The sequence below is a fragment of the Leopardus geoffroyi genome, chromosome X, assembly GCF_018350155.1.
Source record: "Leopardus geoffroyi isolate Oge1 chromosome X, O.geoffroyi_Oge1_pat1.0, whole genome shotgun sequence".
NCBI lineage: Eukaryota > Metazoa > Chordata > Mammalia > Carnivora > Felidae > Leopardus > Leopardus geoffroyi.
Window position 1 is genome coordinate 12,693,565 of NC_059343.1, and position 27,986 is coordinate 12,721,550.

The 27,986-nt window shown below is 40.9% G+C and overlaps 1 protein-coding gene and 1 long non-coding RNA gene across 3 annotated transcripts in view; one reads left to right on the forward strand and one right to left on the reverse strand.

Moving 5' to 3' along the window:
* Window positions 1-2,337: 2,337 nt before the first annotated feature.
* Window positions 2,338-27,986, forward strand: part of GRPR (gastrin releasing peptide receptor) — a 33,803-nt gene continuing 8,154 nt past the window's right edge. The window contains exon 1 of one of the 2 annotated variants that reach the window (XM_045470700.1): window positions 2,338-3,530. In XM_045470700.1, coding sequence (XP_045326656.1) covers window positions 3,118-3,530 — 413 coding nt within the window. In that variant the 5' untranslated portion in view covers window positions 2,338-3,117. The remainder of the gene's footprint in view (window positions 3,531-27,986) is intronic. The other variant, XM_045470699.1, reaches the window with a different exon arrangement.
* Window positions 4,558-18,859, reverse strand: LOC123594088. Its single transcript, XR_006710665.1, has 2 exons — window positions 18,454-18,859; window positions 4,558-8,934 (listed from the first exon to the last, which is right to left on the reverse strand). It is a non-coding gene; the product is annotated as an uncharacterized LOC123594088 (long non-coding RNA).

Below are 27,986 nucleotides of genomic sequence, written 5' to 3' on the forward strand. Positions count from 1 at the left end.
TATTTATCAAGGGCTGTTTTGTGACCCAGTATGTGATCTCTCTTGGAGAATGTTCCATACGCACTCAAGAAGAAAGTATATTCTGCTGCTTTGGGATGCAGAGTTCTAAACATATCTGTCAAATCCATCTGGTCCAATGTATCGTTCAGGGCCCTTGTTTCTATATTTATTCTCTATCTAGATGATCTGTCCATTGTTGTAAGTGGAGTATTAAAGTCCCCTGCAGTTACCACATTCTTGTCAATAAGATTGCTTATGTTTGTGATTAATTGTTTTATATTTTTGGGTGCTCCTGAATTCAGTGCATAGACATTTATAATTGTTAGCTCTTCCTGATGGATAGACCCTGTAATTGTTATATAATGCTCTTCATCATCTCTTGTTACAGCCTTTAATTTAAAGTCTAGTTTGTCTAATATAAGTATGGCTACTCCAGCTTTCTTTTGACTTCCAGTAGCATGATAGATAGTTCTCCATCCCCTCACTTTCAATCTGAAGGTGTCCTCAGGTCTAAAATGAGTCTCTTGTTGACAACAAATAGACGGGTCTTGTTTTTTTATCCATTCTGATACCCTATGTCTTTTGATTGACGCATTCAGTCCATTTACATCCAGTGTTATTATTGAAAGATATGGGTTTAGAGTCATTGTGATGTCTGTAGGTTTCATGCTTGTAGTGGTGTCTCTGGTACTTTGTGGTCCTTGCAACATTTCACTCACAGAGTCCCCCTTAGGATCTCTTGTAGGGCTGGTTTAGTGGTGATGAATTCCAAGAAGAAAAATGATTAATCAGGATAAAACAAACAGAAGCATTTGCAGAATCTATATGAAAACACTTCTTGCATTATTCTTTGAAACCAGGTGCTCTGACTATGAGCTAGAGTACCTGGGATCGTGAAGGATCTTGCAATAACATGTATCTTCATATTCTTTTTCTCAGGCTCTTGCACAATGCCTGAAAACTGGCAGATGTGTGCTCAATGTCTTTCAAGTAAATGGAAGGGTTGCTGATTCACCTGTATGAATAGGACCTTTTGCCAGTTGATCCGAGGTCGATCACTCTTCTGGCTTTATTGGCCTTTTCCAAAGGAAAACCACAACAATCATCTCTCTCAATCACCACAGTAATAACAGTTATAGTACTAGCAGCTGGTATTAATTGAGCACTTACTGTGTGCCAAATACTATGGAATCTTAACATGGATAATTTCAGTTAACTTCACAAATTATCCCCACTTTACAGATTAGGAACTTGAAGTTTAAGACACCCAGTAACTTGCCTACATAACTTGTTAAAGCATTACCTGAGGGAGCCAAGATGGAAGCACAGAAACCATATACTACATAAGGTATACTGCTAGCAACTAATCAACACCACTAGGCTCATGGTCATTGACTCATTACTGGTGACACTGATGTCCACCGAGTAGCTCTTCCTACTCCAGGCACGCAGCAGCAGATTCCGACTGCTGGCTGAGAGGAACGCCAGCCCTTTGGATTGTGGAGGAGCATGGCAGGCATCTCAATGTTGTCACCTGCCCCTGGAAGTCACCATGACAACGTGCTTGGAGTCTTTCTTGGTGCACTCCGGCCTGGTGTTAAGTACAAGCTTCTTTACTCCTTATGGATCCCAAAAAACCAAACCTTCAATGACAGTGCCTGTTGGTAACTGGCTTCCTGTAATGTACCTGGAGAGCAGGCTCCACCTAAGTCTTAAAGATAAACCCTTGTGATGGATTTGTAAGTTGTTGGCTAAAGGTCTAAACTCAAATCTAGTTGTACCTCCTCAGTAAAGCCTTTTCTGGCCCCCCACCAAGTCTAAGTTATTTCTTTCCACTCCCCAATTCCTTGGTACTCTATCTGTAAGTCCTTTTCAGTTAATTTCCTACTCAGGACTTAAGAGGAAAGTTGCTATTAAACATGGCAAGCATTCAAATAAAAAAAACTTCAAATAACTGCATCAAAACGCCAGTTCATGTAATTTTTAGATCCAGTGAGAAAAATCCCGTTTTTCTGGAAAAGGCTACTGATATTTAATAATGCAGCTGGCTCCTGATCTTATTTCCCCCTGGTAAAGGGAACAATAACGGCTTGCGAAAGCAATGGGAAAGGGCGCGTGTGTGTTCTGCTTCTGCTTTTCCCAGATGTCAGTTACTGAAGGTTTAAGGCACAAATCCTATGCCGACTGTTCCTTAGTGGCAGTCCCCATTCAAAGAGGCATTGGGAAGGCTGGTGGGACAGCTCACACGGGGACATCCTGTGCATCTGTGTGCATTTCATTCAGATACTGACCTCATTTTATAGCAACCCTAACATGTCATTCTAATGTATTGGTAAAGATGAGAAAATGGGATGTGAGTTTTATCTAGATAAACGGGCATGGATAGTATCAGCAAGATTTGCAGGGCCCTGCAGAGGGCTAGCAATGCTTATTAAATAACTGCCGTAGGTGCTGTATCATAAATGAGAAGCCAAGGGTGTCCGTTAAAGTCTGCAGGTGGATTCTCATCTGGGGAGCGCAGGCTACTGGGCAGTGATTGAAGTGTCCAGCAGGGGGCTGGCATTCTCTGTCTGTACTTAGCCCTGGTTCCTCTTCAGAGCCTCAGCTCAGCAGAGCTGCTGTTTGCTGGTTAAGTCAGTGACGTGCACAGCATCCTGCCTATAGGATTTGAGGCTTTCTCTGTGCAGTTTTTTTTCTACCCACTTTAAACCTTCAGGTTCTAAATATCAGGAAAGATAGGAAATGCCGTATGAAAATAGCCGGCCAAAAGTTCTTTGTAAACTGCAGCCAGGGAGACTCAGACTAGAATGGAGGTAGAAAGGGTTGGTACAGAGTGGGTTTAATTCTGAGCCCTTTCTGGCCGAATTTTTGTTGTTGTTTTGTTGTTAACTTACTGAATAGAAACATGTAGTACATTGGTCAAGTGAAGACCACGGCAGCACCAGCGTCAAAATAGTGCCAGACAGTTCTGAATGCTATAGTGTATATGTACTCTATTTTTATTAAAGAAGATAAAGAGCCCAGCATAGATTTTTATCCTCATCTTCACCCAACTGCAAAATCAAAGTTAAGCAACAGCATCTAAGAGCACTTTTCAGGTGGGAAAGAATCTAGAGGATGGCTCTAAGTGATTGTTTGCTTTTGAACTTGGAAGTGGACCACTTCTTGCACTGCAACATCTCCAGTCACAGTGCAGATGTCCCTATGAACGACGACTGGTTCCACCCGGGGATCCTGTATGTCATCCCTGCAATCTATGGGGTCATCATTCTGATAGGCCTCATCGGCAACATCACGCTGATCAAGATCTTCTGTACTGTGAAGGCCATGCGAAATGTGCCGAACCTGTTCATCTCCAGTCTGGCGTTGGGAGATCTGCTCCTCTTGGTGACATGTGCTCCCGTGGATGCCAGCAGGTACCTGGCCGACAGATGGCTGTTTGGCAGGATTGGCTGCAAGCTGATCCCTTTTATACAGCTCACCTCGGTGGGGGTGTCTGTCTTCACCCTCACGGCTCTCTCGGCGGACAGGTAAGTTCTGGAGGAAAGTCACATTCTCTCTGAGGGTGATAGATGCCTTGGTAAATGAGCCACCACCTTGGGGCAGACAGAGCTGCTTGCACAAAGGGAAGTTCTACTCACACTCCGATTCCCTCCCAGGAATGTTTTTCTTCTGGAGATTACTTCTTGAGTTTGACATACTGGTTTAAGAAAGAAAAGTGAGTGAGTGGTGGGACAGAAGGGGACAAATGAGAAAAAAAATATTCTGAGCATAAGATTGACGTTCATTTTCAGGAGACAAATCGATTTAGTGTCGCTTTTTCCTAATTTCTCCCTCCCTGCAAAATTAATTGAGTGGTGAGAAGAAAAAAAAAAGTCACACCTAATAGAGTTTACACCCCAGGCAAATGTTTCTTAGAAGCAATTCAACGTCATCAGAGAACAGAAAAGTCTCACTGAATTTCTTCCTCAAAATAGGCTTTCAGAAATAAACAAGAGGAGAAAATAAGCAGCATTTCCTTGAAATTTATTTTCCTCAGACTATTTAACTTTTCTCAGAGCTGATTTTGTATTTGGCTCTCTTTGTAACCAGAGAGCTGGTTTTTCTAAGTATCTCTTTAGTGAAATAAGCATGATGTGGATTTTTTTTCTCCTTGAGAAAGCTCCATTCAAGTCTGATTTTGAATTTTAATATCTTTAGTGATGTACTTCCATATACGGTGCCTTTGGGGGTTTTATTCAGTGGGGGGAGGGAGTCCAGTGTTTTATTCTGGGAAATACTCATATCTGTGAACTGCATTTCTTGTGTGCACATGTTGCTTTCAAATTCACATGTATTCATTCTTAAAGATTCATCATCAGTCTTTGAACATTTACCGAGCATCTATTCTGTAAACATCTCTTGCTTGAATGAACCAGTCAGGAAATATCTGCAGGTTGTTCACACGTGTGGCTGCATATATCTTACATACCTCTGAGCTCTAGAAATCGGACCCAGTGATGGATAGACTCCAGAAACATCATGGAGCATATGGTCAAATGAAGAAAAACCGGAACATTGAGCCAGAGCCTATACATTTTTATTTTAAAATCCACGGGATGCTATGGTGTTAAAGATACACACGGATTTGAGAGTGTACCAGGAAAGACAGAGAAGCAGCTCTTGAAAGTTTATACTCTGAAGAGAATGTCCTACATTTTAATACATACGATAGTGGATTCTCATTTTGTAGAGGAACAAACAGTCCCCAGGTGATCTGGCTTTGTCAAGTAATGGACAAATAAAGATAGGGTTATCAGTATTTGTAGACATGTGTTTAGACTTAGCTGCCTGAAGTACACTGTTCATTTTCAAAGGTGGAAAAATAACAGCCCAGAGACAAGGTTTGTACATCGGGCTGGCCAGACAGGGTTTCTCCGTTCCCGCAGCTCACGTCCAGCTTGCTCTAACCTGAGCGTTTGCCCACCAGGTGCTAATGGCCACAGGCAATTTCACACGTTGATCCAGGGGCAGGCAAACTCCCCAGCCGGCAGAAGGTCTGTCTGTGGCTCATGACCAATGGCCCAGGGCACCTCGGGATGAGGACCATTTTCTTGACGGAAAGAGGAGATTTTGCATTCTGGGTTGGTGGGTGTGGAGGTGTTGCGGGGGGGGGGGGGTGGGCAGGGAGAAAAGTGAGGGCGTGGAATGTACAAATGCAGCTGCAGGGAGCTTTCGAAGCAGACCATCGGCAGAAAGGCTCTTTCAAAAGCCGGTTTGCACCCTTTGGCAGCTCTAGTGTGCTCTCAGCAACTTTATAGTTACTGTGTGTCCAAGTTCGGAAATTTCCAATTTCCAAGTTCAGAAATTACTATAAACTTCCGTGTAAGTAACTTTTTGTGCTTTGGTAAAGGCTTGAGAAAGCTGATGGCTCACCTGAATCACAGGTACTGCATCTAACCAATTTCAACAAGAATAAGTATTGAGCTAGTTAAATAATATAAAACTATACTTGTCTATCTCGTTTTAAAAAGCTATTGGAGTCTTATAATAACGTCATGAGTTTGGCAGGGCAAACACACACACACAATCTCTATTTTTTCTCAACAAGGTATGATCTATATACAGTAAAGTGAACAAGTGTATAGCTCAGTGTATTTGCACTGTCTTCATAGCGACGTAACCACCACCCGGCTGGAGATATAGGATATCTGGCACCCCAGGAGTTTCTTTTCTGTCTCTTTCCAGTTAATACCCACCCCCAGAGAGAGGCAATCACTATTCTGAGTTCAGTGAACATAGATTATTTTTGCTGGTTCGTTAATCTCATATAAATAGAATCATACTTCTTATGCTTCTCATGTCTGTGAGAGTCATCTATGTTGGTGCACATAGCAATGGTTTGTTCTTTTGAATTCTTGTGTGGTATTCCACCGTATGAATATATCTCGGTTTGTGTATCCATTCTAATACTGATGGACATTGGGTTGTTTCCAGTTGGGGGCTGCTAATAGCCTACTCTGGATATTCTTATTCATGCCTTTTGGGGTACATGTGTGTTTCTTTCTCTTGGGTCTCAGCCTGGGAATGGAGTCACTGGATCACTGGTGGCATATGTTTAGTAAATATCATCAAAGAGTTTTCTAAAGTGCTAGTCTGTATTTGACAGGTTGGTAAAAGGATGAACCAGAGGACCCTCCACACTGGATGATCATCACCAATCATTGGGGAGCTCAAAAAACATACAGCTTCTTGGCTGCTACCCTAAATCTACCCAATCAGGGTTTCTGAGGTGTGAATGGGCATAGTGATAATCATCCGTCCCCGCCCCCTGTAGGCTCACCAGCAGTGCCAGCACTCGTTCCAATCTCCCTTCTACAGTCCTCCCTTCCCCCAGGCAAACTGGAATCTTTGTTAATATGAAAGGAATAACAGTTTTCTGGAAAAGTTGATACTGCTGCCACTGTGTCAAAGGGAGACTTCAAGGCAGTCCCAGAAACCAGAATTCTGGGTTTCACACAGCTGACCGTTTGCAGATTTGCCTTCAGGCCCCTTTACTTTTGGTCCCTGCCCTACCTCTCCTTTCATGGTTTTTTCCCCTTACACATGCACCTGGTGGTTAAACTGACGAGTTCCTGGCTCTGCTTCCTTGCTTATGGTTTTGTGCACATTCTCCAGAATGCTTTCTCCTTTCCTACATAGAAGATTCTACTCCCCGTGTGATGTATGGGCTGGGAATGGGTGTCAACAGTCCTGCCTTTTAGGCTTTTTGCTGCCATTACTGCCCATTTCAGGGAGTCGGACCAAGTCACTAACACTCTGACCTTAGTTGAATCATCTGTAAAGTAATAGAGTTGAGCTAGATTATTTCTAAGGTCTCTCCAAAGTTTTTCAATTCTGTCATCTTGCCTATCACTTGGAATTTGGCAAGCTTCCCCCTTAAAGCCCTAAGTGGGACCATTCTAGCCCAAAGTTCCTGACCCTAAACACAAAGTTCATCATCTGAGACATGAACTATCTTGTGACTTCTTTCATCTTCCTCTTTTGAAGTATTTCACTCATTTGTCTTTTTTTAGCCTCTTATATATTCATTGCTTTAACTTTTCAAGTAGATTATTAAGGATGCTGAGGGCAGAGATTTCTTACACATCCTTATATCTTCCACAGTACCTCACATGGTTCTTTGCACCAGATGTATGATCAGTAACTATTGGTTAATTAAAATTATGGTTAATTAATGCACACTTTTCTTCTCATTCTTATTATTCTTGTCTTTTGGAATTCATCTGAAAGCATACTCCTTAAAATGTTTAAAAACACGGTCACCGGCTTCTTACCTCTTCCTCTCTACTAAGCTGTCATTGTTTGAGTAAATGAGAGAAAAACCTTTCTTTCTGATTCTATAAATAGATTTGGGGGATGAAGAGATGGGTGGATGGATGGACAGATGAACAGACAGGTGAATGGCTGAGTGGATGGGCAGATGGATGGACAGTGGTTGGATGGATGGATGTATTTTTCTGCATACTGCTCTTTCCTATCAGATGCCCATTTCTGTACTAGGCACGCCAGTATTATGTACATGGAATTTAAGACCTGAATTGGACCCTCAACAGGAGAAGGATGAGGAGAGTTCGTGTTTTCTTTTCCAGTAAATGTAAAGTTTAAAGCTATATTTAATGTTGACAGCATATAATGCCCACGTTATATTGTGCCTGCTTCAGTATTATTTTTCAGTGCTATTTCTGCTAGAATGGAGCTGGCAGAATGAATCCTAAGGGTAGATGTATACAGGAGTTCCAGTGTAATTGTGATCCTTCTTTGATCCCATGGAAAAGACCGTTCATAAGTTTTCCCCTCCCTTGTGATTTGGAATGTGGAAAGAAACAGGAAAGTGTTGCATTTATGCAAACGTCTTGAAGTACAGATTCTTTGCATTCATTGCAAGGAATTTATGAGGTAATGTAGTTTTCAACCTTTCCTGATATCTCAAGTCACATGGTCGAACATGTTAGCCACTAATCACAGTGGTTATTTAAATTTAAATCTAATTTAAATAAAACTAAAAATTCAGCTCCCTAGTCACACCAGCCACGTGTGAAAGGCTCAGTAGCCACATGTGACTCTACTGGACAGTGCAGATACAGAACATTTCCGTCACTGCAGAAAGTTCTCTTGGAAAGAAGAGAGTTTGCTCTATGTCTTGGGGTCCAAATCTCCTTTCCAAGATCCATGCTAGCTGATCTCTCTCATTGAGAGTATCAGGGATTCCTCAGATGGGCAATTATCAAATGCCTCCTAGCTAGCTTACTAGCTCCTCTAGTAAGAGGACACTAACCACAGCTTGGGTGATGTTTGAGCAGTTAACAAGTAGAAGTCATCTTGAAGTTCAAACCCTTGTTTGACAGAGACCGAAAGATGGAATTTGGCCTTGTCACAACAGGTTCAGAGTACAGTCAGACTATAATCCTGGCTTTCCTCGTTCTAAGTCCCAGTTCCTTCGGGGAAAATGGAACCTTTTCTTCAGAAACCATCAAAACACAGAGTCTGATTCCATTTCCCTTCCCTGGACAGCGGGAGCTACTGATCTCAAACCCTACTATTCTGAGGGAAGATAACCTGAGTGACTCCATGGTGGTGCCCTTCTAAGGGGATCCAAACGCTCCACTAATGTTCTAGAGGCCCAGCCTCACGGATTCCAGGGACATTGGCCTTTTTTTGCACAAGAGAAGAAAATTTAATTTCTTGCAAAGCATCTTTTCCAGAAAGTCCCTCTGTTGGGGTTTACATGAGCCAGCAGTCCATAACTTCTCCACAGTATGACTTTTCTGAAGCATACACTGCCTCTCTGGAAAGGAGACTCAACTTGTGTGTTCGCACAGTGACAGATCTGTGGCGGCTCCTGGCAGACTCTGGAGTGCCCGGGGCAGATGCAAGGCTCTTTCAACTGGAGTGCTGCAGATAGAAGGGCAAAAAAGAATTTTGACCTTGTCTCTTACATGTTATCTTTTAAAGTGTTAGACTTTTGTGTGATTAATTATTATTTCTGGCAACTCAATATGAATGGAGGCAAAAAAAAAAAAAAAAAAAAAAAGCACAAACTTGATCATGAAACATACTGCATAGCCTGAAAGGCTTCCTGGTGAGGTTTTTTGAACTGTACTTGTCAATAACATCCTTTGAAAATAGACTAAATTAGCATTTTTGCACTTGTAAATCCTCCTGGTATGTAGGGTTTGCATAAATTCTCTCTTAATTAAAACACATGTTTTGCAGAATAAAAGAAAAAAATTTCTCCATTCCTCTCTTTCTACCTTCCAGTAATGGAACAAGGGATTTTGTTTACTACAGTCAACTTTGAAATTCTGCTGATTAGTATCTGATATTTGCTGCTACTTGAAAAGATCTGATTTGCCTAGGAACCTCTAAGAGGCTGCTGGTTCATTTTACACATTAAACATCAGTTTCTATAGGAGGTCTTCATTGGTCACTCAGTCTAAAGGAATGACCAATGCTATTCCATCATCCAGTTTCCTTTTTGGGGTTGACTGAGGTGTAACTCACAAACAGTAAACTTTTAGGTGTACATTTCTCTGAATTTTGACAAACTTACACACCACCAGCACTACAGTCTAGATGTAGAACATTTCCATCACACCCAGATACTCTCCTGTATCTGTGTGGTCAACCCCCTTCCTTCCTCCACCCTCAGCTCCTGGAAATGACTGATCTTTTCCAAAATATCATATAAATGACATTATACAGTGTATAGTTGTTTAAGTCTGGCTTCTTGCAACTCATGTTGTTGCATGTATCAGTAGTTCATCCCTTTTTTTTTTAAGTTTATTTATTTATTTTGAGAGAGAGAGCAGGAGAGAAGGAGAGAGAGAGAGAGAGAGAGAGAGAGAGAGAGAGAGAGAGAAAGAAAGAATCCCAAGTAGGCTCTGTGGTGTCAGCGTGGAGGCTGACATGGGCTTGAACCCATGAACTGTGAGATCATGACCTAAGCTGAAACCAAGAGTCAGACACTCAACAGACTGGGCCACCCAGGCACCCCCATTCCTTTTTATTGCTGAGGTAGTATTAAACTGCATGGATATACCACAGTTTGTTTATCCCTTCTTCAGTCAATGGGCATTAGGATTGTTTTCAGTTTTGGGTGGTTATGAATTAAGGTATGTCTTCATTTCTCTTAGGTAAATATCATCCAGTATTATTTTCTTGAGAATTATTTTGTTCATTTATTTGCTTACTTGTTTATTGTCTATCTTCTACCACTAGAAATATAACCCCCCACACAAAATGGGAGGCTATCTCATTCACTGGCATATTCTCTGATACTAAAACAGTCCCTAACCTGTAGTAGATGCTTGATAAGTGTTTGTTGAATACCTGAGTGGATGGAAAATGAAGGAAGGAATAAAGAAATGAATGAATTCTGGTAGGTCTTACTCAGAGGACCAGAAATGCTGGATTATGGTTTGTGAATCATGTTCATTCCCTTTGATGGTTAACAAATGACTGCAGTAGAATAGTTATTCTAACTCTAGATGACAAGACCTTATCCAGGTTTTATGGAACTGTTTGGAGGATGGTTTTTAAGAAAAAACAAGTAAAGTTATGAACAAAAAGTTAAGTAGAGCAGTGAATGTTTGAAAATATTTAGAAACATGTTAGATTTGGAAATCACAGTGTTACAAATTTAAATAAGTTGATAAACTCAACAAACATCACAAAATCCAGAAAACATAATATCTATTAATTAACTGCCTGATACATGTCCATCACACTTCTTTTCTCAGATATTTTGACTTCATCCTCATTTGTCTCCTTTTAAAATCACAATGGTTTGGTGATATTCTTTCCTTTTTTTTTTTTTTTAAGTCTGTTTGTCTATTTTGAGAGAGAGAGAGAGCATGCACGCATGAGCAGGGGAATGGCAGAGAGAGAGGGAGAGAATCCCAAGCAGGCCCCATGTTGTCAGCACAGAGCTCCACCTGGGGCTCAATCCCACGAACCGTGAGATCATCACCTGAGCTGAAACCAACGAGTTGGACACTTAACTGACTGATCCACCCAGGCGCCCCAGTGATAATCTTTTCTATAGAGAAATTAGAAAGACAAGTCAGACTTGTCACATGGTTGATTAAAATTGACTTTTAAAAAAAATTTTTTTGTAATGTTTTTATTTTATTTTTGAGAGAGAGAGCACTAGCTGTGTAAGGGCAGAGAGAGAGGGAGACACAGAATCCAAAGCAGGCTCCAGGCTCTGAAATGTCAGCACAGAGCCTGACGTGGGGCTCAAGCTCACGAACTGCGAGATCATGACCTGAGCCAAAGTTGTCCACTCAACTGACTGAGCCACCCAGGCACCCTGTAAAATTGACTTACTATTAATGAGAGGTTAGAAAAGTTTCTGGGTGCCTCGGTGGCTCAGTCAGTTGAGCATCTGACTCTTGATTTTGGCTCAGGTCATGATTTCATGGTTTGTGGGTTTAAGCCCCACAGTGGGCTCTGCGCTGACCCTGCGGAGCCTGCTCGGGATTCTTGCTCTCCTTCTCTCTCTGCCCCTCTCCCCTTTTCTCAAAATAAATAAGCAAACATTAAAAAAAGATAAAAGTTTATTTCAGCTCCATAACTCATTACTGGTTATGTCATGTATGTTTAGATTATTATAAAATGTTTAAAACTATTTGAGAAAGCCAGTATCAAATTTCTTTCCTATATGGGCCATACAATTTCACAGTATTTAACGTTTTGTGCCTTGAGTAATCTTATATACTCATTTAGTTGATGATCCCCATTAACCTATTTGCCATGGATGCCTTTGTATTATGTTTTAAATTTTCTTCATCCATGTTGGTATTTTGTGGGTATGCATAACATGTGTGACTTTAAACAAATGTCTTTGCTCTTTGTAATTTGGCTACAGGTTTCTGTTCTATGAACACAGACACTCTGATAAATTTGACTTTGCTGATGTATCAGGATTTAAATCTACCTTGTTATTTGTTTTTTATTGGTCTCACCTGTTTCATTATCCTTTTTCCCTTCTTGCCTTCTTTTAAATTAATGAAATATTTTAATTATTCTACCCCTCCCCATAAGTTGAATTATATAAACTCTTCTTAGCATTCTTTTAGGAGCTACCCTACAGTTTACAACATGTATCCTTGACTTATTCGAATTTGCTATAAATTAGTACTTTCCCACTTCCTGGAGAATTCAGGGATCGCAACCCAGGGACACTTTATTTTAATTCCCTCCTGCCTTTTTGGGGGGGGTGGGAGGGACTATTTCTATTTTATATTTTAATTCTCTTTGTATTTTAAAACCCACAACTCATTATGTTTACTGTTTTACAAACTTTTTGTTAGTTTTTTTACATTTACTCACATATTTATCTTTAAATTTAAATTTATTCCTTTTCTGTTAAATTTACCTTTTCTGTTGCTATTTCTTCCTGCATCTCTGTGACTTCATCTGAGATCATTTTACTTCGGTCCAAAGAATGCCTTTCAATGTTTCACTCAGTGTTAAGTCTAATGGGGATACATTTTCTATTTTTGTGTGTGAAAATGCCTTTATTTGATGTAATCTGGGGAGGATATTTTCACTGGGCATAGAATTCTAAGCCGGCAGTTCTCTTTCACACTTTGAAGTTGCCATTTATTGTATTCTGATTTCTACTGTGATGACAGATGTCAGCTTTGTTGTTGCTTTTCAAAATTATTGATTTTTCTTTGACTGATTTTAAGATTTTTTCCCGTATCTTTGGTTTTCAGCAGCATTGCTGTGATGCACTTAAGTGGTTTTCTTTGTATTTTTCCTGCTTGAGATTCATAGCTTTACTTAAATCTGTGGCTTGAAGTTTTAGCCAGTTTTGTAAAGTTCTCAACCATTACAACTTCAAATATTGCTTCTGTCTCATTCTCTTTTTCCTCTCCTTTTTTATGCTGTCTTCATATAAATAGGATACTGTAGGTTAACTTCAAGCTTTTCGAGTTTTCTTCCTCCTTCAGTTGTTTTTGCTTTTATTGAGGCAGAAAATTTCATACTAGGGTCAGGCCTCAGTTACTGGGAACTATTTTAATCACATTTTCCTTTCACCGTCTCACCATGTCCCATAAATTTCCTTCTCCTTTTTCCTTATTTTCCAGCCTTTTTTCTCACTGTACTTCAGTCTGGCCATTTTCAGCTCACAAATCCTCTCTTCAGCTGTGTCTAGTCTGCTTCTGAAGCTTCCATTTAATTATTAACTTCAGTTTGGGTATATTGCAATTCTAGAATTTCCATTTTAATTTCTTGAATTAGTCCCAGTATATTTTGAAATCCCTCTCTGGTAACTCTATAAGCCTGTTTCTGTTATTGATTTTCTTCTCCTGTGTTTTGGCCATCTTGTTTTGCCTCCTGGTATATGAGGCAATTTTGTTTGACCACCTGATTTTGTATATAATGAATTGTACATAATTTGAGGCTCTGGATGTTATTATCATCCAGAAAAGATTAGCTCTTGCTTCTTGCAGGCAGTTAGGTGGCAGTATACCTGACCCAACTGGGGACCGTGCAGATTGGAGGCTGAGCTTTGGTCTTTGTGAGAATTGGTTCATCCCTCCTCCTGGGGTCTATCCCTTTGGGAATCTGAACTGAAAGCCTGGGGTGTTTACCTGGCCTCCTCTCCTTGGTGGCCCTTGTACTCCATTTATTGACCTCCTTCCTTCTAAAACTGCTGGAAGCTCCACTCAGCTTTATGTCTCTGCTGCTGATTGAAACTTAACAAATGCTTTAAGGGGAAAATGATGCTGAACAATAGCTTCATTCCTTTACCCTCCTCTCCAGGATTTTGGCCCCTTGAATCCTTACTGCCTTGGTAATTCTCTGATGTTTTCAAAGAGATTTTCTAACTTTTATGTTAGGAGAGTTGCTCAGCAACAAGCTAGTCTGCTATCAGAGGTGGAAAATCCCATACCACCTCTCTTAAAGACCTGGTCTGCTGCCCTCAAAACTCTCCATATCCCAGTTCCTCTAAAGAAGAGTACAGAACTCCCTAGCCAGACCTGTAGGATCAGCATTCATAGCCTCAAATTAACTCAGCAATTTAGATTCAGAGAAGTGAGCTCTGGCTAACTTCAAAGTGAGTAAGTGAGGAGTCTCAGCTGAGGCCTGCAGCAGTGGGCCCTGCCAAATATTGTAGGGACATCAAAGCCTCTGGGATCTTTCAACCAAGCCAGGACTCTTAGCCCCAATATGCAGGAGCTAGAGCCAACATTTAGTTATGCAGTGATTGAGAACAGCTAAAATTTCGTGGGAAGGCAAGAGCCAAAATGTTCCTAGGTACATTTCTTTAAACTTCACTTCTTTATTACTTTTTCTTTTTCTTTCTTTTTTCTTTTCTTTTTTTTTTTTTTTTTTTTTTCTTTTTTGGTATTGTACTCAGACCAATTGGCCAGTGGTAATAGGAAAGAGGTAGGGAGAAAATGCGAAGTGCAGCACATAAAGACATTTATTTCCAGTGTGAGAAGAACTTATTGTGACAATAATAATATGTCCATGTGACTCACTTATTTCTTTATGTTGTGTACATATAAATAGAATAACTACAGGTTAACTTCAAGCTTTTCACGATTTCTTTTTTTCCCATTGGTGGTGTTCTTTGTTTGTTTTGTGTTGTTTTGTTTGATTATCAGGCAGTTTCATACCAGGGTCAGGCCTCTGTTATGAGAAATACGTTAAACACACAAAAAACAATACAAAATTGATGTAAAAACAAAATTATGGTTGTTTCTCCATGAGAGCATATGGGAAATGCTTATTTCTTTCGAAAGTAATGGCAATCAAAACAGATTTTTAAGAATTTCATTATTTTCTTTTCCCTTTCCACGTTAAATGATGGGCAACACCACAGGAGAACAGAAAAATCAGAATTTGGCATCTTTTCTTTCCTAGCTTGTCAGCAGAGGTGAAATTAAAGGTTAAAATGATGGTTTGAGGAAAACATGTCATATGGGATGAAGAGAAGTGTAGTAAATATTTAGTTTTAAACATCCTTTACTGGTGCTTTAAAAAGACCTGAGACTCTGAAGTGCTATCGTCAAGTATAACTAACTTGGGGATCCAGAGACCCAGGTTCTAGTCTTGGTTCTCAGCTAACCAACCATGGGACCTCTCTGGGCACTAGTTTCCTCTTCCATATGTGAAGGAAATGGGACTTGATGACTCCTAAGTTTTCTATTCCATAATTATATAGAAAACAGCTTCGTCCTTAAACATGTACTCATATGTCTGACCATGATAAAAGCACTTCATAGACTGACCCAGCATCGTCTATTCTGAGAGTGCCTCACAAAGGGGAATGTAATAGGTAAATATCATTCTATTGTTCTTTGAGGGCTTTACCTGGGTATAGCCTGCTTCCCCAACCAGAATTTTAAATCCTTAATGGTCACGGACTTTTATATCCATAGTGTCAGGCAGAGCCTGAGATACTAAATTCGTACTTACCTTGCTGATAAGGTCACTAAGCATCCTAAACAATGAGTGTTTGATACTGGAAAACCAACAGCAAAGGTCAGTGGCCTATTGTCTTCATTATCACAAATTAATAAGCCTAACAGGCAGAGTGCCATGCGAAATGGAAGACAGGCTCTCTCCTCCATTTAAAGAAGGAACCAACAATTTTGGTATGAACAGGCAAGAGAACAACAGAATGCTAGCCATGTTCACACATTCAGTGCACATAGGCCAGGTGCCGGTAAACATTTTTTGTCAAGGGCCAGATAATATTTTCAGCTTTGTGGGCCATAAGGTCTCTGTTGGAACCACTCAACCGGCCATTATAGCATGAAAGCAGCCATAGGTATTATGTAAGTAAATGGGCATAGCTGTGTTCCAGTAAAAATCTATTTATTGACACTGAAATTTGAATTTCATGTACTTTTCACATGTCACAAAATGTGATTCTTCTTTCTTTTTCAAGTGTATTTATTTATTTTGAGAGAGAGAGAGACAGAGAGAGAGCAGGTGGTGGAGGGGCAGAGAGAGAGGGGCAGAGACAATCTCAAGCAGGCTCCGCACAGGTAGCACAGATGTGGGGCTCAAAATCACCAACTGTGAGATCCTGACCTGAGCTGAAACCAAGAGTGGGATGCTCAACCAACTGAGCTACTCACTCACTCCTGATTTTTCTTTTGATTTTTTCCCCAACCATTTAAAATATAAAAACTAGGGCGCCTGGGTGGCTCAGTCAGTTAAGTGTCCAAATCTTGGTTTCGGCTCGGGTCAGGATCTCACAGTTCGTGAGATCAAGCCCTGCATTGGGCTCTGTACTGACAGGGCAGAGCCCGCTTGGGGTTCTCTCTCTCTCTCTCTCTCTCTCTCTCTCTCCCCCCCTCTCTCTGCTCCTCCCCTGCTCACGTGCTCTCTTGCTCTATCAAAATAAATAAATAAACTTTATAAATAAAATGTAAAAAGTATGCTTAGCTCATGGACCATATGAAAACAAGCAAGCAGAGGGACAGATGTGGGCAGTAGATCCTTAGTTTGCTGTCCCTGACGTAGAAGTGTGTGGGTGTTTGCTGAGGCAGTCACTCAGCAGTGGGTGTTTACTATTTTTTTTTACTTGAGTAGAGTTGGCACACAATGTTACCTTAGTTTCAGGTGTACAGCCTACTGATTTGACAAGTTTAAACATTATGCTGTGTTCACCACAAGTACAGCTACCCTCTGTCCCATTACATCACTATTACAATATCAAAGTAGGACCTAGGGGAATCCATGACCCCTGTCCAGTCAGCCAGGACAGATTTCCAAGGGGATTTAATCAAGACAATATAATAAGAATCAGACAGCTGTGTGGTGCTTTAAAGTATGAGGCATTGTCATATCATGCACATTTGCTTTCAGATCAAAAATTGATCAAGATATGTGGTCAAACCAACCACATATCTTTAAGATATGTGTCTTTTCCAGTGTGTCCTGGGTCCTCTGTGATACTAACAGTTGTGTAAATGAAGAAAATGAGAGAGTTTAAAATCAAGGCTGAGCTGGATTCCAGCTCACATGGATAGTGGGCATGGGGGCAGAGGCTTCCCGCTGCTCACGGGGGAGTAAAGATGTGACCAGGCTCTGCTCTTCTCCCTACCTCCTCCGAATGTTTCACCGTCGCGCCTGGTGCTGCCTCCTCTAAGGTCTTTTCATGTAAGCAAGTGACTTCATGTTAAGCCAGTCCCTTTAAAAGTATTCAAAAGGGGAGTTGTGCTCAGGGAGAATCATCTCCTCAGTACCTCCAGCAACTCTTCTGGGCTTGAAATGGTTAGAGAAATAGGAAGTGTTTGGGCCATAAGAGATCTCTTGGGAAAAGGCTGTTAGCACTTTTCTACTAAAATGTTTAACTGAAAAAAGTCATTCAAATGAACTGTCTAGACCACCTTCCTTGATGATATCTTTGCTGACTCAAAGCAAACTTTTTCAGTTGATTAAGATGCCCCCAAAGTTGCATGGTGACAAACTTACAAATTTTTCTTCCCTCCTTCCGTCCCTCCCCCCTCCTTTTGCCTTCCTTCCTTCTGCTTGTTGTGGAAAAATATACATAAAATTTACTACTTTGATCATTTTGAAGTGTACAGTTCTGTGACATTAAGTACATTCACATGCCTTCACCACCATCCATCCCCAGAATTTGTTTCATCTTCCCAATCTGGAACTCCCTACCGATTAAACAGCAACTGTCCTCCCTCCCTCCCTTCCTTCTTTCTTTCATTGTATTTTTTTCTCTTTCTTTTATTAATTTTTGAAGGTCACATTTAGTGGAGCACTATTCATAGTGAAGACAAATTCAAAAGCATTGAATTTGAAAAGATGTCTGAGGGGCACCTGGCTGGCTCAGTCAGTAAGCTTCTGACTTCAGCTCAGGTCATGATCTCACGGTTTGTGAGTTCGAGCCCTGCATTGGACTCTGCACTGACAGCTCAGAGCCTGGAGTCTGCTTTGGATTCTGTGTCTCCCTCTCTCTCTGCCCTTCCCCCACTCACACTCTGTCTCTCTCTCAAAATAAAATAAACATTAAAAAAAAATTTGGAAAGATGTCTGAGTTTGAGCCCTGGCTCTTCTAATTGTCAACTGTGTGACTTTGGGCAAATCACTCTATAGGTCTCAGTTTTCTGATCTGTAAAATGGGGATAAGGGTATTTACTTTTAAGCTATCATATAGGACTATTGTAACTTTTGAAATGGTGAAATGAAATAATGTGTTGACTTCTTTTTGAAATGTTAGAATTCCTAGTCAAAAGACTGAACGTAATTAGCATGACTGTTATTTAAAGTTCATAAGGTTGCTGAGAGGATGTTGTTGAAATCTCAACCCGTTGATAATCAGTGGACAGTCCTTTCGTTTCATGAAATGCAGTAGCCTTTCATTTAGATAGTGCTTCTGGTTTTCAAAGTGCTTTTGAAACACCTCATTTAGCCCCTCCTTACAGCGAGCAAGGTTGATATCATTAGTTCCATTTCACAGATGAAGTAAACAGAGATCTGAAAATCTCATAGTTTAAGATCTGGACTCAGGACCTCTGTTCAAACCCTGGCTCTGTCACTTGGTAGCTATGTCGCCTCGGGTGACTTCACTTTTTGTGCCTCAGTTTCTCCACCTGTAAGTAGAGGATGACAGCAGTAGTACCTACTTCCTTACACTGATATAAGAGATTCAGAAAGTTAATCCGCGATAAGTATTCAGAGCTATACCCCGAACATAGTGCTGTATAAGTTTTTCTTACATAAAAATAAATAACATTAAAGTAAAGAAAAGGAAACTGAGACAGCACGCTATGCAAAAATAGCTAATTATCAAAGTGGATGTAGAATGCAGGGCTCCCAGTCTCCATCCCGTCCCTCTCTCTCTCTGTGGTGGGCTCCTTCACCACACGGGTATAACTCTCTAACACTGCCAGGATCAACCTTCTGGGCCAGGGGACCCAATAAGCTACAAAGCTGAGTCAACATTTCACCATGTACAAAGCCTCTCACAAAAGGTTATTTAAATATAGTGCTGTTAAATTTTTATAATTAGACACAATGACTCATGTGCCATGATGGTATTTTTGAGCTTTAATAATTCTTTTTTTTTTTCAACGTTTATTTATTTTTGGGACAGAGAGAGACAGAGCATGAACGGGGGAGGGGCAGAGAGAGAGGGAGACACAGAATCAGAAACAGGCTCCAGGTTCCGAGCCATCAGCCCAGAGCCCGACGCGGGGCTCGAGCTCACGGACCGCGAGATCGTGGCCTGGCTGAAGTCGGACGCTTAACCGACTGCGCCACCCAGGCGCCCCGAGCTTTAATAATTCTTATTTAAAAAAAAAAGAGGGGTGCCTGGGTGGCTCGGTTGGTTGAGTGTCTGACTCTTCATTTCGGCTCAGATCATGATCTCATAGTTCCTGAATCTGAGCCCCACATCAGGCTCTGTGCTGACAGCACAGAGCCTGCTTGGGATCTTCTCTTCCTCTCTCTGTTCCTCCCCCACTTGTGCTCTCTCTCTCTCTTTCTCAAAATAAATAAATAAACTTAATACAAAATTTTTTTCATTAAAAAATGTTTTTAAAATTTTTTAAATTCTATTTTTATCTCCAATAATTTGAAGTATATTTAAAAACTAATAATGTCCCTGATATTTCATTTTTTGTATATGTGTTTGAGAAACTGACAGGACCGGGAGAAGAATTTACATATCGGTCACTATTGGTGGCGTACCCATATCCCTCGCACTCCCTGGAGGTCACTTACACTGCTGGGTTGGCTGTTTCTCTCTGAGTGAGAGTGATATCTGGCCATGGGAAGGTTTGGGGCAGGGGGAGCACTCCAGAGTTAACACTAGAAGACCATCCTCAGCCAGAGAGGGATGGGAATCAATGGGAAACACCTCAGCTTCCTCACCCCTTGGTGGCACAGTTCTGGAATGTGCTCACCAGTCTCTCAAGGGGTCCCCAGCAGGCCTGTGCTCCAGTTGCCCGGAGTGGTACTCGTTATTGGCTTCCATTCCCTCCCTGTCCCACTTCCCTATTCCCTCCCTGTGCTTCCTGGGATCCCCTCCCAAACAAACTACTTGCACCTAAATCCCCATCTCGGGGTCTGTTTGGGGGTGAATGACAATTTAGGAAGACAATTTATTACCCCGAGTCTACTTTACCTTCTACCCTAGAGCATGGGTGATTTTTCTCTGGCTTTGTGATTTTTCCCCACTCTCTGCTCTCTTTTGTGTTACTCAGTAGAGTAAATGCAGGTTATGTCTAACTGCAGCTTGCAAGTGAGATTTATAAACATTCTTCAAACTTTTTGGCTCATAAATTGCTGAAAAAGTCTAACAAGTTATAAATATATGTTCTTCCATCCATAACATTTTTGAGGAATGGCCTCCGAACAACTTGTGCCAGGATGTTTGCACACCTGCTGAAATCTAACTGGGTTACTGCTCCTTGGTCAGTTTAAACATATCCACTGGCAACTGTAATATTTCATCCTGCTTCCACCCCTTCTGACGGATTCCCTTCCAGGATTAGCCCTGAGCTTCGGAATTGGTCATCCTGCTGAAACCCGCTTTGGGCCCAAGGGTCAATAGTTGCCCAACTGCTTCTGCCAGAGAAGTCCAATAATTGTCTGCTTCTCTCTTTCATTTTATACTTCAGCTTCTCCATCCCCTATATGCCAACAGTACCTGCCCTTCCGAACCTTTCCCACGACAGCGCCTCTTCCCCAGCCTAGTGCCAGCCTCTGGATTGTAGAGCTTCCCTGACGCCGTTTTCAGCTTGGTTCCAAAGTCTCATTCGGATGGCCTCTTTAGGCCCTGAGGTCTCTGAGTTTATGAGAGAGCTCGGACCTCACTCTAGGCGCAGGCCACAGGGAATGTCAGGGTGTGTATACGGCAGTGAAAGAGTCCCGAGATTCAGTGTAACAGACTCAAGGAAGAAAGGACTTTTGTGCCTGTCTGGAAACACGGTGCTTTCACCATGGACGCAGTAGGTAGGGAACAGACATTCTAATCATTTCTTTGCTTTTCTCCCTTAATTTCAATGCCAGCAAAAAAGGAGAAGAATTTGCTACCCCAAAATGTGCCTCTTTGGCATGAGGATTATTTTAGGCAGATTATTTAAGAAACAGCAGGCACAGGACAAGCTCTGAAAACCCTAATCAAAGTTATCCTTTTGGTAAGAGACATTTCCATTTATAAGGGAAATCTCCATCTGTAAGGGTGTCTCTGTCTTTGTACCAGGGAGAGGATGACTCTAAATCTCTAGGAGCTCCTATCTCCTATGGAGAAGGCCAAGATTTAGATCTGCACGACAATCTTACTCTTGTTTACTATACTTTTCCTGGTTAACCTCCCACACCTGTCCCCCCATCTTCTTTTGCCTTTAACTGGAAATGGTACTTAAGATGGAGGCTTGGGTCATTTGGGGGAGTTACTCCGTTTTCCTGGGCCTCTCCTATGGGTATAGGAAGTATATAGGATATTAAACTTCTATTTGTTTTTCTCCTATTAAATTGTCTTTTGTTATGGGGGAGTGGGTGGGTCTCGGCCAAGAACCTAGAACAGCAGAGAGAAAATTATTTTTCCTCCTCTACACCAGAAAGCCCAGGCTGCCTGGTCAACCACAGGATGATCATGATAGGAAGAAGCCTGCGTGGGCTCAAATCTTGTCTCCAATGCTTGGCACTAATGGCCTTGGAAAAGCTACTTTGCCTCAGTTTCTTCATCTGTAAAAGAACAATAATATTAGTACCTACTATAGAGAATTGTTATGAAGATAAAACAGTGATAATTTAAACAAAGCTCATAACATAGTTACCTGATCCATAGTAAGTCTCCCACAAGTTTTAGCTACTGTTGTTGTTAACAGAATCAATCTAATTGAAACCCAGGTACACAATACTCTTCCTCTTCAATCTGTTGCAAGAAAGAACTTCCCACATGGTAGTTGCAAAGTAAGCCTTTGAAGAAGTAAATAGAAGTGTGGCCGCCTGCAGCCCTTGCCCCTCCAGTGGCTCCTCCATCTGCTGGAGGAATAAACAAAACTTGTTTACTGGAATAAACAAAAGAGATCCTTCTTTCTACCATCAGAGGTCGGCCTTTCCATGCGGGGAAAGTGATCGCATTGACGTCAAGCCAAACTACAGAGGCAACGACTGCTATGCACGCCCCTCCCCAAAGCAGGGTTTGCTCTCAGGGAAACCATATGTGCCTACAAGGAAAGAACACAATAGAGGGGGAATTGCAGTTCACAAACTTCAGGACTTTACTCAGAGATGGACCTGTGTGGATCCACGATCTGTGTCTTGATCTGTCTCTGAAGAAAATGAGAAAAAGAAAAAGTATGACTACAATTTATAATATGGATCATGACCCTCTGCCTTCAACCTGAGTTTAAAGCTCGCTTCCTCCCAGGGCAAGGAGAGAAGTCTCAGCTGCTGACTCTTAGAAAACTCCCTGAAACATTTGCTAAATTTTCCGGAAAGTATCTTATTGGATAACGGACCACAAAGTGGGGTTCATGCCCTCTAGGAGAGGTGCAACCTGATCTAACAGGTAAGGAGGAAAGCTTCAAAACTTATATTTATGTTGATTTTTTATTTAAAAGAAAAGATGAACTAAATATTGGTAATATGTAGTGTCCAAACTGAGGCTCACTCTCTCCCCGAGTCCACATCAGAGGATCCCTTATCACGTGCAGCTCGGGTGGCAGGAGAACAGGTCCCACCATATAGAAGGCTCAACAATGGCACCCTATTCTTCCCTGCACTTTCAGGTTTCGGAGAGGTTTGGCAGATTGCTGTGTATTTTGTTTTGTTTTGTTTTTTTTGTACGATCTAGTTTTAATTAAACTAACCTCCCCAAATGGACAAGAGACCTAAAAATATTCCTACAGAACAAAACAGAGCAAAACAAAACCCCACAGATTATAGATGATACTAAAATTGCAAGCCCAAGAGAACAATATGAATATAACAAAAAAGACAATTCCCTCATTCCTAGTATAGGCACTAATCAGACATGACACATTCAGTCACATTATAATTATAATAAAGTTTTTCTGATGACAAAAGGGCTTATAGTCAATAAAATATATAACACATTGTTTTAAAATTGTTATTTTACTCTTTTATCTTTTTTAAAATTCTGTATTTTAGCATGTTTTCTCCCTTGTTTATGAACTTCTGTATAATACCCACCCACATTCAACAATTAGCATTCCCTAGACATTGTTCTTGCTCTCCAGTGTGAGACATACACATATTTGTTTGTTTTGTTTTATTTTGTTGAATTCTGGAAAGTAAGGTACAAATATCCTGACCTTTCACTCCTATTTCGGTGTGTTTCCTAAGAACACGGACACTCTTCTGCACAACCCCAATTCCATTATCACACCTACTGAAATTAACAATAATTCATTAATAGAATCTAATATGTAATCATATTTCCCACATTTTCCAAAAAAAAAAATGTAATTTATTACCTTTTTTAAAAAAATCCAGGATCAAATTACGGTATATACATTGCATTGGGTTGTTATATTTTGTTTTTCTGGTGTCGTTGAGATATAATTGACACATAACATTGTATAAGTTTAAGAGGCATAAGATAATGATTTGCTGTATGTATATATTGTGAAAAGGATTACTTATTATACCTCTTTAATCTCCTTTGAGGTATAACAATAACTCCCCTATATTCTTCTAAAAAATGATGTGGACTGTTTTGATGACTCTAAGCCAGTTATCTTGTAGAATGTGCCAGAATTGGATTTGTCTGATTGTTTCTTCATATACAGATTCAGATTAAAAATTTGGAGCAAGACAACTGCATTGGCAATGTTGTGTTTATCCCATTGCATTATATCAGGAGGCACATGATCTCAGATGGTCCCATTATTGGTGATGCTAAATTAAATCAGGGCCAAATTATGAATTTCATGGGCCCTTGGTATTTTTACCTTTATAGGACCCTTTCTCTGCAAAAAAATATTAAGATTTCTATTTTATAATTATTTCATCATAAAGATAAATATAATCCAAGATGCATTGTATTCATTTTTTTCTTCTGGTTTTTAAAAGAAATTAAAACACTTTTCTAAACTCCTGCAAGTATCATGGGCCCTAGACCTTGTGCCTACTTGGACTATCAGAGAAGCTCACTCTGGATTTGACCACTTGGTTAAAGGGGTGACTTTTGGAGCTCCCCAACATAAAGGTACATTTTCCTCTTTGCGGGTAGATAGTAGTCTATAGGGAGACTCTTTGAGACTATGTGAACATCCTATTCCCCTAAAACCTCTTCCTCAGCAGTTTAATCACTTTTGCCAGAATCATTGAAGGTTGTGGTTATGATCTTCTTTTAAGGGATGAGAATATTGAAGTGCAAAGAGCCCATGATTTGTCCAAGACCGTAAATCTAGTTGGTAGAATCACCATTAGGAAGCCCTGCTCCCAAGTCCACATTAGAGCCCAGAGAAGACTGGAGTATATTAAGAAGGAGTGAAAAGAGCATGGGAGTTATTTGGCCTGGAGAGAAGAACAGGAAAGAATAACTATAACCTGTTACACACTTAAAGATAATGGCTGGATGGGCACCAAGGATCAGTAAGTTCTCCATTTGCAAAAATGCTCAAAGAGAGAGAAGATTCCATGACTCTGGATTATAGTCATTCTACAAGTCAGCTAATAATTGCCTCACATTTCTTCAGAAAAGTCCCTGGTGTTATTCTCAGGAGAAAATAGAACCAATGTTTAATACTCTTGTCAAATATGATTAGGTATTAGGATTCTAATTTAAATGCTGACGATGTGCCAATTACCTAGAGACCGTTTAGTTACTTTAGTTTTCTCTTCACCTCAGTCTGCCACAGGTAGTGTGCATCAGGAGAGTTGAAAATAGTGTTGTTCAACAACTCCTACAGACCTCAATAGGTAATTACCAATGAAGGCTGAAATGCTGGGTCCCTAAAAATAAACAAAGTGCCCATATTTGAATAAAAGACATACTTTTCTGTGGGCAAAGGTTTCCAACCTGGATGTGGGAGCTGGCTACTTCTACTTACCAAAAATCTCTTTGAGACATTACTCTCATTCCACAGAATGTTTTTGACCTTTCCAATGTTTGCATAGGAAAAATGGTGCACAGATGTTTTCAGGAGTGGGAAGCAATTGTCTTGAGGCCCATGGTATCAGGAGTGAATCTGTCAGTCTGTGGAAGAATGAATTTTACTAAGTATGTAAAAGTGAATCTACTCTCATTTTTGAGAAGTTGGAAATAAGAGACACACCTGCAAGACACATATTATTATCAATTAATTAGCAAGTATGCACTGAGCCTCTGCTTTGAAGTAAGTGGCATGCAGAACAAGGGACCTGGAACATTTTTAGTGACACGGAAGGAAGAGAAGAGAAAAAGATGTTCTAACCTCAGGACATTTATTAGAAAGTCAGGTAGAAAAGACATACCCACGGAAAGCTAGCAAACAATTCAAGATGGTGCATAGCAAGCATTATGTGAAAGGAATCAATAATCCTGTCATGAAATTAGACAGGTTAGGAGAAAGAACAGGAATCATGGAAGCCTAGATTGGGCAGCAAAATCTTTATCAAGATGATACTTATCAACTGGAATTTGAAAGGACAGGATTCAGATGTATGGAGACTCTGGGATTGGGCAGAAAGAAAGGAGGAAGGCAGGAAAGCAGTGGAGACTTTAGGAACAGACCATGGACTAGTCTATCTCTTGGGTACAATTAAAGTTGACAGCTCATTCTCTCAGAGGGCAGCAAGTAGGGGGTGATGTATGCGAAACGATACTGGAAATAAATCTGATGATAACTTTATTTTTTTTTAATTTTTTGTTTATGTTTATTCATCTTTGAAAGACAGAGACAGAGCACAAGCAGGGGTGGGATGGAGAGAGAGGGGGACAAAGATTCTGAAACAGGCTCCAGGCTCTGAGCTGTCAGCACAGAGCCCGACGTGGGGCTCGAACTCACAAACTGCGAGATCATGACCTGAGCCGAAGTCAGACGCTCAACCGACTGAGCCACCCAGGCGCCCCTGATGATAACTTTAAATGTCCGTCATGTCTAACTGTTCTAGATAAGGCTCTTTTGTTGACCAAGAACAGAAGCCACTCAGACTAACTCAGGTGAAAAGGGAATGGGAGAATTGTAAGATTGTAACAGGAGACCTCTTGTACATTCCAAAGCAGTTCATGTGCCAGAAACCAAGGACCCTCTCTTTGACTTAGGGCCACATCATCTCAGCTTCTGCTTTTATGTCTGGCTCTTTCTTTCTCTTTCTCTCAGTCTACCTATGCTGCTCGTTCATCTTGCACATGGTTAAAATATGCCCAATCCCTTCCCTGGCATCAAAATCTTTTATTTCCAGCATCTGTTATTGACTACATGACTACATCCTCTCATTTTTTTCAGTTTAAATGCTCAAGAGAAAGAGAGGCTCTTTAGTAGCTGGACAGGCAGTTCACTGGCTGCTTTAGATTAAGTAGCCACCCCAGTCCAACCAGCCATCACTCCTAAACAAGAACCCCCCCTCCCCCCGCCCCCGTGGTGTCTCCTGTCTAAACCAGAAGAAGAAATAGACTGATATGTTCCATGTTCTAGAAAACCATTAGACTTCCAGGGAACATTTGGTGTGTTCCAGACGCATTAGGGAAACCTCTGCTGTTTCTCTGCTTCTAAGAAGGATTTACCCAAAGCTTTCTCCTAAAAGAGCTGTGACCCTGAAAGGAGTTGGTCCTCAATTGAATGCTGATTCCACCACCTCTAACAGTGAACTTCGGTTTGTCCCCTGTAGAATGAGGATAATAGCACCTATCTGTTGTCTGGAATATAAGTGAGATAATGTAGATGGTATTCTCTGCTTGGCACATAGCAAGAGCTTAGTAAATGGGATTTCTTTAATTACTGTGATAATTTATGAATATTCTAAAACCGAAAATTGTTTGCGGTGCATTTTTACTTATTTAAAAAAATTGTTTTTAGGTTTATTTATTTATTTTGAGAGAGACAGAGACAGTGTGAATCAGAGAGGGGCAGAGAGAGAGGGAGACCGAGGATCCCAAGCAGGCTCCAGGCTCCGTGCTGCCCGCACAGAGCCCTACGCAGGGCTTGAACTCACAAAACCATGAGATCATGACCTGAGCTGAAACCAACTGAGCCACCCAGGCACCCCTTTACTTATTTTTTCCCCCTGATAATGATTTATTTTTTCTACCTGGATACAAGAACTCTTTTTATAACCTTGAAGTTTATAAATTTGCCACAGTATATCTCAGTGTGGAGCTTTCTTTTTTTTTTTTTTTAATATAATTTGTTGTCAAATTGGCTAACATACAGCATATACAGTGTGCTCCTGGTTTTGGGGGTAGATTCCCGTGATTCATCGCTTACATACAACACCCAGTGCTCATTGCAACAAGTGCCCTTCTCAATGCCCGTCACCCATTTTCCCCTCTCCCCCACCCCCCCATCAGCCCTCAGTTTGTTCTATGTATTTAAGAGTCTCTTATGGTGTGCCTCCCTCCCTCTCTGTAACTATTTTTTCCCCTTCCCTTCCCCCATGGTCTTCTGTTAAGTCCATTTACTTGTTTTTTAATTGTACAAGTGAAATATGAACGTATCTGAATATTTAAAAGCAATTCCTCGGGGCGCCTGGGTGGCGCAGTCGGTTGGGCGTCCGACTTCAGCCAGGTCACGATCTCGCGGTCCGTGAGTTCGAGCCCCGCGTCAGGCTCTGGGCTGATGGCTCGGAGCCTGGAGCCTGTTTCCGATTCTGTGTCTCTCTCTCTCTCTCTCTCTCTGCCCCTCCCCCGTTCATGCTCTGTCTCTCTCTGTCCCAAAAATAAATAAACGTTGAAAAAAAAAAAAATTTAAAAAAAAAAATAAATAAATAAAAGCAATTCCTCGACATTATAGTATTTCACTGTAAATATACTCATGGTAAATATTTTAAGGCATGTT